At 29.7% G+C, this 13,299-nt stretch overlaps 1 protein-coding gene across 1 annotated transcript; it reads left to right on the forward strand.

The window, feature by feature from the left end:
- Window positions 1–3,205: 3,205 nt before the first annotated feature.
- LOC149908823 (uncharacterized) lies at window positions 3,206–12,851 on the forward strand. Its single transcript, XM_090120418.1, has 4 exons — window positions 3,206–3,340; window positions 5,378–5,510; window positions 7,639–7,766; window positions 12,568–12,851. The coding sequence occupies exons 1-4, from the start codon at window positions 3,246–3,248 to the stop codon at window positions 12,743–12,745; spliced, it is 534 nt and encodes a 177-aa protein (XP_089976544.1). The 5' UTR covers window positions 3,206–3,245; the 3' UTR covers window positions 12,746–12,851.
- Window positions 12,852–13,299: the final 448 nt, after the last annotated feature.

Raw genomic sequence — 13,299 nt, forward strand, 5'->3', positions numbered from 1 at the left:
AAAATTATAAAATAGACGTCAAAAAATGTTCAAAATATGATCTATGAAATGATCGAAGTAATTTAAAGTCAAATTAATTGTTACTTTGTCAAATTCACCTGGTTAAAATAATTGACGCTGGCTTTTGGGTAAGAAGGGAATGCGGATCTGGAGCTATGATGCTAAGTTACCAAACGCGAAAAAACGAACTATATAAGTTTTTTTTTTTTTTTTCAATAAATTATAGCTATAAAATAAACCTACCACATGCTACTTGTTGATTGAAATTTGAAATTAATTTATAGTTGATATATTATATAGTTGATATCGTTCAAATATTATGTCGGTCAAGAAACATTAATAAACAGTGAAATACATACAATCTCTACTTACTAAAATTATTACTTAGAGACAGTACAATCGGAGTCAATATTATAATATTCATTACTCATATAATAACATTTCTAAGTATACATTAACGTAATACCTGTTACGTATAATATGAGTAATTATTTTAATTGCAAAGCGTAATTAAAATAACATGTAAATGAAAGTATTTTATCTTGTCACACATTCACAACTTAATAATTATATAAACACTTTTTGCTTTTTGTGGGCATTAGAATTTTTCTATAATAGTAATTAGTAACTATATATTCTGAAACCTAGAAAAAAATGGAAATTAAAATAAATCAATGTCACAATAGGATATGTTTTTTTTACTGAATTCAAATGATCTCAGGGAGACGTGCAATAAGACAACCATGACTAATAACAATATTAAATAATCGTTTGAAATTTATATATTATCTAAATGTAGAGCTTTTCAACAAATGCGAAAGACGCAACAATATGTGGGGAAATATTTTGGCAAGATACAATGAACTGACCTTAGAACATCTTATCTCAATTTATTTAAATTAATACATTTAATTAGATTTTATCAAAGACAAATAAGTAAAATAATAATTTTTAAAAAAGGTATGACAGATTATTCAATAATAATAATATGGACCCGCCACTCCGCGATGAAAGGTAGTAAATGTAGATGTGTAAGCATTGAGTTACCATGAACTACGTACTAGAGAGGGCATCGCTACTAAACTATTTGTAACACGAGTTAGAGGCAATCGTCTCAAACCATTTTTTTTTGTTACATTGATTGGTTTTAATTGATAATTTTAGTCATACTTTTTTATAAGATAAACAATATGTATTTGTTACATTGATTGGTTTTAATTTATAAGTAATAAGAATCAGAATATCTACAAAATGTATGACTAACTAGCCAGGAAGAATAACTGACGTTATGGACCCACTAAGCGATTCCACGAAATTGTCAACAGGAATATTATAAAATAAGATTTTATTCACAATATTTAAAATAATAATCTTTCTTGGAAAATTAGGCGACTGACAATAAATTAAGTGCCGTTGTTGAATTTTTTGAAATATTCCCTGTGGTGCTTAGGTAATTAGTCACATTAAACTTTATTTTTATTTATATGAAAAAAATCAAAACAAATCAAGTCAAGTCAACAGTCTATACAAATTATATTATACCTTGACAAGGTGTGCCGGTTTTTACCGTGTTTTCAAGCGCGGTTTTACCTGCATTGCTCCGCTCCTTTTGGTCTTAGCATGATGATGTAGCCTATAGCCTTCCTCAATAAATGATATATCTAACACCGAAAGAATTTTTCAAATCGGACCAGTAGTTTCTGAGATTAGCGTTTAAACAAACAAACAAACTCTTCAGATTCTAGTCTAAATAAGATAATTTAAGATGAATATATTTCAGGATAACAAAAATTGAAATAAACAGTTTATCAGTAGTACCTACATGCTTCTAGTTATACAAATACCATGAAAATAAAAATTTCGTAATACAAAGAAAAATCAGTATGCAATTTGTATTATGCAATATTGTAATAAGTACACACTATATTCAATTTACAAGCCTGTTAGATATACAAACAGGAATACGTGAGACATAAAAACATCACTTTATAAGATAAAGGCTTACGTAAGAAACCGCTTAGTTTACTTAAAACTGTACCTTCAAAAGATTATCTTACGCAGACTGTGCATATGCGTTTACAAGTTTTATCTATATCTAAATTAATTTAATACATTAATTTGTTTGATTCTTTTACATAAGCTAATGTACTGAACCAATTTATAAAATTCTAATGTTAAACATTTCACGGTCCCGCAGGACAGGCATTGCCTAGTGCGGGAACCAATGATTTTATTTCCTGTATTTTAACGTTTTTCTTTAAGAAACTGTATTAAGCACTATGTAATGTATGTATTATGACTGATGTACGTGTCTTAAAGAATAAATAATTTTTTACTTTTTTTTACTAATTTCGAAAATGATTTCACAAAAAGGGACTTTTTCCTGATTGAACTATAAACAACATTATTAAATTTTTTTATTGTATCCCGGCTCAACCCATTCCGGGGCTAGTTTAGATTTTTTTGGAAAAACCAATCTTAAGACAAGCTAAAAAACTGGATTACATAGCAATAAATGAAAAACGGTACGAATTAAAAACCACCATTCTTCGGGAACGTCAGTTAAAGCGTTTCATCAGAGCTGTGAGAGCACAAAAACACTGGCACCATTACAGCGTTGAATGGCAATATTAACGCGTTGACCGAAATATGTGCCAGTTGGCTTGCCACTATGGACTGTACTATGAACTATATATCTTTTAAGTCAACTGGCTGTCCGTTTTATTGGTCTAAATTGAACTCAAACTTTTTGAATTTAACTTCCTTTGATTATTTTCAAATTGTGATAGTGTACCTACGTACCGCTACTATGAAATTATTCATTTGGTTCTCTCATAGAGTTTATGTTGATACATTCTCCTATGATAGAAATAAATATAATATGAACTGCTCTTCTAGAAGTTATTCATTTAGTTCTTTCATTGGTTGTGATAATTTCTCCTGTGGTAGAAAGAAAATAAAATATCAACTGCACATTCATTTAAATTATTAGATAAACAGTAATCAATATTTGTATAATTCATTTGTAAATATTATGCCAGTTCTGCAAACCGCACAATAATCTTTAGCGGAAATCAAATCAAAAACTCGTCTCGGTGGTTTTCGCGCCAACTTTCCTCCCCGTATAGGCCCATGTTAGCCGACCAACTTTAAATGTATGCAATTTACTCACAACTGTATTTAAATGCGTATTGTCTTCTTTATGGGCGGGTTATACTAAAGATGTAAGAAGTGTGACTCAGGATATGCAGAAAAGCCGCATTTTCAAATTAAGTCAGATTGTGAGTGTAACCACTTGTTTTAGTTTAGTGTATCAAATAATTTATAAAATGGGAGTTAAGTAAGTCCAGTGTATCTTATAATATTTGTGGAAAACAACTATTCAATTATTAAAACACTTCTAAGAAAAGAAATATTTATAATGGGGTTTGCTCAACAAAATTAAATTTATTAAAAAGCATTTATTTATAGCAAAGAAAATGCTTTGTTTATTTAAAGAGGAAAAAGTATAAAATGCTGATAAAATTTTTAAATTTATTCAACAATTAAAATGTCTTTATAAAAAAAAATATGCTTGATGTAGGATACGCTCCGAAGTCCCTGTTCCTAAATGTTTATTGTTACAAAAACTTATTTCTAGAAATTTAAATTCATCATTCATAAAACATTTAGCAGTAAAGTGTTCCCAGGAACGATGTGCAAAAAGCCTTTCTTGTTCTACGCTGATTCTGGTTAAAAGCTATAGAAATGTTATTTAAATTCTACATAAATAAAATAACTTTATCATCTTATTACCTTCAGTAATTTTTATATTGAAGTTTATGTTTAGTTTTGGCATATTATGAAAATAGGCTCCGCGGTTTCACCCGCGTGTCTCCGCTCCTGTTGGTCTTAACGTGATGATATTATATGCCTTCCTCGATGAATGGGCTATCTAACACCGAAAGAATTTTTCAAATCGGACCAATAGTTCCTGAGATTAGCGCGTTCAAACAAACTCTTCAGCTTTATAATATAAGTATAGATAAAAGAGCAAAGGCATTATATTAATAAAATAATGTGAAATCAATCCTTGAAGCTCGCACGTCTTTTTTATTTGACTACCCGTCAATATTATGACATCTACTGTCAGTCTCAAATAACTCGATCTCAATGTATATTTTAATAATAACAAAATACGTTTGAAATATTAGTTTTCATTTGTTACATTTTGTATGCGGTTTATTTTTTGTTATTAGGTTAATATTGAGAAGGCCTTATTTTTACGTGACTCTACCAAGGCATGCAAATTATGACATGTATAAAAATATAAAAAAATGTCGAATGTAGCTTAGAGATAATCGATATAAAATTGAAAAGATTGTAAGTATTGTAAATGAGTGAGTGAGTTACTATACGCATTTCAAGATTATAAAAAAATGGCAGGTATGGCCAATTATACACATTTTCAAATATATCATTTGTAACAACCTGATATATTTTAAAAGAAAATTACATTAAATTTTATTTTAATAATATATTTTTACGTAGTTACCTACTCTTAATAATTTTCAATATGAATTATAGATTCTATTTATAGAGATTTTATTAGTAGATAAGTACAATATGAATTATAAAGAGGAAGGGTGTAAAATATTATGAAAAAAAAAACATGTTATTATTGCTTTTGTTTTATTTTACGAAACGAGGATACCTACCTCTCGGGTTGACAAATAAAATGAAAATAGAACGGCGGTACATTGAATTAATTTCAACTTGGCCCTAATTTTAACTTTACAAGTCAAGGTAGAACTTGAGCAATCAATCTTTCTTTAGAAAATATATTTACGAATTCAAAATCATTTTATAAAAAGAAAATCAATCCACTAATTATATTAAAACATCAGAAATGCATAATATATTTTGTTCACATATGAAGTAACTGTGTTTTGATAGCACTTCTTTTAAAAATGGAGATACTTTCCTTCCACAGTTTTCTCGCGAAAATTGATAGTTTTCGAGAGTTCTTGAAATAGGTTTATTTGAAAATTAAATTTAATATTTTATCACTTTTGAATGAGAAGTTACTTTGGAGAAGGTTTTTTGGATGTAAATTCAAATCTATTTATAATTAAATTGTTAGTTAACTATAATTTGATACGATTTCTCCATTCGATTGTGAAACCAACTAAAACCAAGGTGTTTCTACGGTAGATTTTACTTTAGCTCTTTGCAAATCTATATTTTCTTTATGATAATGGTTAGATATTACTACATCGATAAGTATACAAAATTGAAATTGAAATATATTTTAATGAAGCATGGATACAAAATTTTCTTAATAACGCATTATCATAATTGGGATGTAAGTGTTATATTAAAGCGCAGTTATTTTCAGGCTAATTATTCTCCTTGGTCTTCTTATTGGAGTCCTGTACTGCATACATATCCTCGTGAAGGACTACCAAGCCATTACTGCTGCAAGAGTCTTTCGGTTTTTGTTCAAACGGGACCTCAACTCTGTAAAACATGTAAGTATTTATTAAAATAGCTGCCCCTGTAGACTATATACTGCCTAGTTGTAGTGTTTTCTCTCCATCAGAACCTTCCTTGTGCAAAAAAAAACAAAAACGTTGAAATTTTGCCGAATTGATCGAGCCACTCTCGAGTTTTACGTAAAACATTTGGCGATTCATTTTTATTATATAGAAGTATTTAATTTTCTATATAGATCACTTTATAAGATGAAAATATACAGGATCTTGTAGTTCAGCTAGCAAGTTATTATTTACTAGCCGCTCGTCCCGGCTCCGCCCAGGCTGACCTGAAAGAAAAACGAAATAAAATGTAGCCTTTGTGACTCAGTAAAAATATAGCTTTCTGCTGGTGAAAGAATTTTTGGAATCGGTCCAGTAATTTTGTATGAAAACATTACAAACATACACAAATGTTTCCTCTTTATAATATTAGTATGATATTTCTTGAATTTTTTTCATATTAGATACACGTGGAACCTACATTTCAAACAATAGTCTATCGTTTTCAACCGTTATGATAACTTGCTACATACAATATGAGCGGGGATGTTGAGGGTTTGATCTTTGAGTCTCAAACGATTTAAAAAGGCCGTAAATTTTACAAATTTAACACAGACATAATATTTTATTGTAATAACACTAGTTAATGACTTGATCGTAAAACTTTTATTACAAGCGCATAAAAAATAATTCATTCATTTATCAAGAGAAAAATACTCGATTAATTTTAACGATTCTTTTATGTTTAACATCAGATATATAAGATAGAAATTCGTTATAGTTATAGTTATAGTATAGTTTCACGATCGAATGATCCCGGGTCTGTTTGTTCACCGAAATTTCTTGGAACCATTTAAAGGAATAATACCATGAAGCCAACCTACACACAATATAATATGTGTATTGATTTTAATAACCTACCTATCTATTTTCCATAAATTATATTTCAAGTATGTTCTCGTAATTAATTAATGTATTCCCTTCGATTTAATTATCATCGAGAACATTTTCCTAGAATGCAATATTAAGGTTCATCGCACAGAAAATAAGAGACGCTAGATCAGATCACTTACAGTATAAAACGAGCGTGCCCGTTTGCCCTTTCTTGCAGTAAAACGATTGTAATAGAGCTCAACTTAATTTATAAATGCTTGCTACCTGACATAATGTACTCGCACGCTATAGAAGTGTCTTGTGCTCGGCTTCAGGCGAAAAATAATTGTTCCCGAGTCACCGAGTCGAGTGCGGCTGGAAATCAGTGCCATAAATACACAGCTCTAGCTAAGCCATGTTCTTTACGCATTTTATATTCTTTGTTCCTCCTGTTTGTGGTTATTTACTTTTGTTTTATAAGCGCCTTGTTAGGGATAAATCAACGCTCGTTAATTATATATATGTATTTTTGTTTGGATTTTCGTTTGCTGTTAGTTATTAAGCCTAAAGCAAATATGCGTTGAATAATGTATGTAATTAAACAGTTCTAATCTGTAATTTATTGTCGAGTGTCGAGTCGAACATACTCGTGATATAATTCAGTAGTTTTGTTTCGAAACGATTCTTTTATTTATTTATAGGTAAAGCTTTAAAACAAGATTTAAACGAAATTGAAAGGCTTATAATATAAATAAATTTTTCGTCAATATATCCAATAATAACAACGTGGAACTTTTTAATTTTAATTAATTATAATCGTTGCAAAGGACAAAGGTGAAGAGGTCGGCAATAAATCTACACTTTTAACGGAACTTCTAATTGAACAGGACTGTTTAATGCTCCGTATATTTAATGGTAAATAAAATGGCATTAATTTTGTAGTTAAAATTTTTTATAGCTCAAATTTTGCTGTGTATTTTAAAGCATTTAATCTCAATCCGTATGAAAATATATACACATTTTCTGATACGATAATGGTTCTTTAGATATTAGGTGCTTCATTCATAGCTATAAAGTGTTATAAACTCGATGTAGATGTGTAAATGCTATACATGGTAATATATTAAAATAAAATATATAAGTACCCTTATTAAAATAAATAATCTTTTCCCTATCCTTCAATACGATTCTAATATTAACTTTTACTTTATATGTGATGTAATATCGATAAAAATTTAATCATTTACAGAAAGTAAATGTTCGCTGGGGAAGAATACTCCATTACGACACAATACAATGTACTCGGTACATTTTCTGCGATCTTGGAGCGCGTCCGCCGAACAACCAACTGAGAGAGGACTTCATACAAATGCTTACGTAAGTTCATATAAACATAATAATACGTAACTTCATCTATACCTACTAATAGTATAAAGCTGAAGAGTTTGTTTGTTTGTTTGTTTGAACGCGCTAATATCAGGAACTCCGTCCGATTTGAAATATTCTTCCGGTGTTAGAAAGCCCGCTCCTGTTGGTCTTAGCGTGATGATATTATAATATAGCCTATAGCTCCCAGCCTCGATAAATGGTCTATCCAACACTGAAATAATTTGTCAAATCGGACTAGTAGTTCTAGAGATTTGCGCGTTCAAACAAATAAACTGTTCAGCTTTATAATATTATCAGCTCTATAATATATATTAGTATAGGTAGATGGCTTACTGACTGACCGGTTGGCTTAGTTGGTAGTGACCCTGCCTTCCGAGTCAAAGCTGTGGTGAGTTCGATTCCCACCCAGGGCAAATATTTGTGTAATGCACATAGATGTTTGTTCTGTGTCTGGGTGTTAATTATCAATATAAGTATTTATTTAAAATTATACATGTAGGTATATACACAAGCGAAAGCTTAGCATGGGATCAGATTTGTGTGAAAATTTTCCTGAAATATTAAAAAAAAATATTATTTAAAAATTGATCCAACCTCCATTAAGTAAATTTGGATTTGGTTAGTGCTGACGGTTAAATACGATTACCTTCAATAATTAATCACATTGAAAACAGTTTCATATAAATCACTTCGTCACTGTTTATCATGAAAACCGCACCTTTTATTTATTTAATTTCTGGTTATATTTAGTAAACATATAGGGCTGATTTTTCAATCCTTGGTTAAAATTTATCCGTCCAATAAAGTATTACACGAACATTTTAAAATGTCACCTGTAAACTGTCAAATACCTACGGACAATTAGAATACATTTTTGAAATGGTAGTTTAATACGTTATTCGATGAATAAGTTTTAACCAAGGATTGAAAAATCAGCCCTTAAAGTTTAAAGTATATTTCCAGTCCTTTATAGTGATAACAAAATATGTAATCCCATTTGGTGAAAATTCTATTCAAAATAATAGGTTTCGAAATTATGTTTCTAAATCTTATTAACGGAATATTTTATAACGTTCACGTTTATATTGAAACAAAATTAGTTGTCAGACTATAAAAAATGATAGAAGTATACATGTAATTGTTAGGAGAATAAGAGGTAATGTACCGACAAAAATGATAGCAACCTTAGAAATGCTTACGTAAACAATTATATGTAAGACAACATCCTGATTTTGCGGGATTTATGCTTTATGAATTCTTGAAATACACATTATTCACGCTTCTTCATGCTTCATGAGGGTATAATGTTCTAATAAAAATGAATACATTATTAATTTATATGAAATTTATTATAACATACATCATACTGATAGGTACAATAGACAGGTATTAAACATTATTTGGCTAATTTACATATCATAATGTTTACATTTGTTGAAAACTTTACTACCTAATTAACCTGCCCACGCCACAAATTTTCTACAAAAGCGCACATTCATTACATTATAACTAGTTATATTATATAGTTAAAGACAAAGCAAATAAAAAGTTTCCAAATCATATTATAACTTCGTAAGCTCTTTTTTAAATTATAAAGAGACCTAAACGTTTTGTAGACGTTTTAGGCAACTCTGTAAACAGTGGGTTCTCTAAAATGTCCGAAGTTGGAATGATCTCATCAGAGTTCTAATTAGATTATTAATGTTAAGGTTTGCCATAATTATCCCGAAACTACGGGTAATAACCCTTGACGTAATGAAACTTGGCTTATGTAGTCTATTTCTCAACAATTTCCATGGCATTTTAAAGTTTAAAGGACAATATTTTTCCCGCCTTTCGTGGCTTACGGATTAGAGCCGTCCGTCAGTCTAAAAACAATATATTGATGTAGGTTTTACTGAATATAAAACGTGTTTTTTCAGTCAGCCTGTGTGACCGAGGACGGAATTTTAATCGATTCGCAACAATTTATGTAATCGGTCCGCTTTACAAGCATGCATGGTCTTATTTTATGTACCTAAATTACTAGGAATATAGATGTGTTAGTTGTGCAATTTCAAAGTTCTGTAAATGGTGTCCCGCCATTGGTGTAGGTACTATGCTCAATGGAACTTATAGTTTCATATACGCTGATTATGTAATTGCGAAAAAATGGGATTTCTGTAAAAACATTGTAATTTTTGGAAACATTTTCATGTTCTGTTTTTGCAGTTCGACGTCCATACACACGAGTGTATGCAGAATGCAGATTGAGTTATAGGAATAATGAGTACATAATTTCACATTGATCTTTCAATTTTATTTCATTTTTTGCTACTACTGAAATCCGATTATTTTATTGTTCATGCTGTGTTTCGAGATTTGTTATGTTACAAGTGCAGGATGATTTTATCAAATAAACGATGCATCTGTTTGGTACTACATATATAGAAATTTTATGAATACTAAATTAATAGTTAACTAGAGAGAGTTGTACTATTTTAATCTTTACGAAATATGATACCTTAAATCATAAGTAACCGCCAAATATTTGCAGCGTTCAGGTATAACAAGCCCAAAAATGTTTTCGTTTTAACGTTTAATATGCTTACAGTCTTATGAAAATATGTTCTCTGTTTCAACAAAGAAAAAGCTACAAGAATCGTTAAGACAAAATACCAAAAAATTCTCAATATTATTAAAGAACAATAATAGGACGATAAATCACGTTACGAATTCAAAGAATTTGCGGAACATCTTCCTTGGAATAATTTCACATAATTTGGAGGTTATTACCTCCATATTATTTTACTTATTCAAAGGGTAAAGACAATGCGCATTGGCTTTAAAAAAAAGCGGAAATAAATTTCAGAAGAAGAAAAAATTTAAAACGTTTCTTTTTCAGTTTTCATATTCAAAAGGAAAGGCAGAACCAGTAAAATATCTATTAATTTGTCACTTACCAAACTTAAAACCAAAATAACTCTTAATAATTATTATAAAATAACTTTAGCGATAGTACGTGTATAAATTTAAAATTACAATATACAATAAGCAATATAATATATTTTATCTTCAGACATGTTATAATACTGTACGGATAATGATGTGAAGATTTATGTTGCTATTTCACGAAAAAATACATATTATATTTGTGTTTGTATTTGCTGGAAATTTGGTATGCAAATGGATTATTTATAGGCTGGAATAAAATATACGCATCGGGAAAAATTGCAAGAAGATACTCTGATTTATTATTTTCAATATGAAGTTATACCTAACTTATAAGATTTTGTTAAATACCTTCATAACGCTTACACATGCATGAATAATTATTAAATCCTTTTAGTTAAGTAGCTCATTTTTCTTAAATAATTAAAAACAAAAACTATCGAAAAAACTTCAATCATATTATGTAATTAGAGGATATTAAGTATATCTATAATAAATCCATTAATCGAATTAAATTACGACCGACTTTTGAGACTTCATTATTTGAAAAAGGTATAAAAGCTTGGAAAGTTGAAGAAAGTTTTAAATAATCTTAGAACTTTATCAAACTTTCGAATATAGCGCGTTAAATTATACTTATAAAAAGAAACTAATGAGTACTTTTGATTCAACAAATCAAAGTCGATAGTATTGCTATTTATAAAAACTTTTCAAAGTTCCATTGCTGTCATTGACTTATAAAATGAAAACGCTTCGATACATTTCAGTCTTAATATAGAATGACAGGCATTCCGTGGAAAATTCTAAAGTCGCTGGTAAACGGTTTTTCCCTGTAACTCATGAAATATGACATTTAAAGGCATCGTGTTCACCTACTTCTTTCTGCAAGCTCCAATCATTCGAATGAAATCCTAGACAACTATTAAACGATATAATTTGTAACTTTCTCCAGACAGGAATTTCCGAAGACCACGCTTCTTTTAGGGTAATAATTAAATTTTGTCAAGTTTGATTGAAGCCCAGCCAAGTGAAATATTCGAGTGTAATTACATTGAATTGATGGAAATGTTGTCTGGGTTATTTAAAACACGCTTTTTACTTGTTTAACATCGAGATATTTGTTTAACTACTTCCTACAGAAGTATAGACGAACTTGCTATTTTTGTACCTACCCATTATCCTATTAGTAAAGTACTTTCTGCTTTAAGCATTATATAATATACTAGGTTTCCGCCCGCGGCTTCGCCCGCGCAGTCAACGAAAAACCCGCATAGTTCCCGTTCCCGTGGGATTTCCGGGATTGCGTCATTTTCCCGGGATAAAAAGTAGCCTATGTCCTTTCTCGGGTATCAAAATATATCCATACCAAATTTCATGAAAAATGGTTCAGTAGTTTAGACGTGATTGAGTAACAGACAGACAGAGTTACTTTCGCATTTATAATATTATTATGGATTCACATAACATAAAAAGGAACAGTAGTTGTATCAATACAGTTGTTTAACCATATAACCTAAGAAGTCTTGCTAATTACGCCTCTTACTACGCAGGAACGGTTGAACGGATTCTAATATTGTCTCTGATTCTAATCAGAGGATATCGGAGAATCAATAGGATAATAAAAAAAACTTAAAACTTTCAAAAATTGCGAGCAAGAAGCATAATATCATCTCTCAAATCTAATTTTGTATATTATATACTTTTGTGTGTTGATAGTTTTGCTTATTTATACGGAAAACGATTGAATAAACACACTTCTTAGTCAAAAGCATAAAATTTTAAAATTTAAGAACTTAAAAATCGTTTATTCTTCTACAAAACTGTACGTTAAAGATTTAAAGTTGATTTTTATTTTCAGACTCGAACCAAAAGAAGAAGACGTAGCTGCATTGGACGTTTTCAAGAATGCTTACCACTATGGAAAACAGGCGGGAGGAATAAAAGATACAGACCAGTGTAGAGCTAAACATCCTATGTGCCCGTTTAAAATTGAATTTTTGTATCAAGTTATCCAGTACTTGGTACAGCTACATTAGACGATTTTAGTTAGTGTAAAGATGCCAAATATGTATAGTAAGTTTGGATTAAAAGTGTTATCAGTGTCATAGAGTAAGGAATGTTAGTAATATATTTTTAAATATAGATGTGTATTAATTTTATTTTGTGTTGTATGTAAAATATCAAATATATGCATTTTTTTTTATTAATTTCAATAATATTTCGTTGTTTTACCGACTATAACTGAAATAATTGAAATATACCTATTAAAAAGGTAGGTTTTCATATGGTTTTATATTTTTAGCAGATTGGAAGGTTCAAGCTAAATAAATTTGCGCATAAGTATACGTAGAAACATTTGTAAATTATATTTATTTATATGTATAACTACAATACAAAAGTCAAAACTTAAAATAGTTAGAAATTACTTTAACTTTAAAGTAATAAGCCACTCCTCTAAATATCTAACGAAATATAATAGATGTACATTGTACATACCTACTATTGTTTAATATGTTTATAGAATGGGCCCATGTAGGAGACATTAATTTACAACATAAATTACATGAAAAGTTCACAGAATATTTCTCTC

Source organism: Colias eurytheme, chromosome 4 (assembly GCF_061535395.1).
Source record: "Colias eurytheme isolate Ceu_HAF_F1 chromosome 4, ilColEury1 Martin Lab GWU primary, whole genome shotgun sequence".
In the NCBI taxonomy this organism is placed as follows: domain Eukaryota; kingdom Metazoa; phylum Arthropoda; class Insecta; order Lepidoptera; family Pieridae; genus Colias; species Colias eurytheme.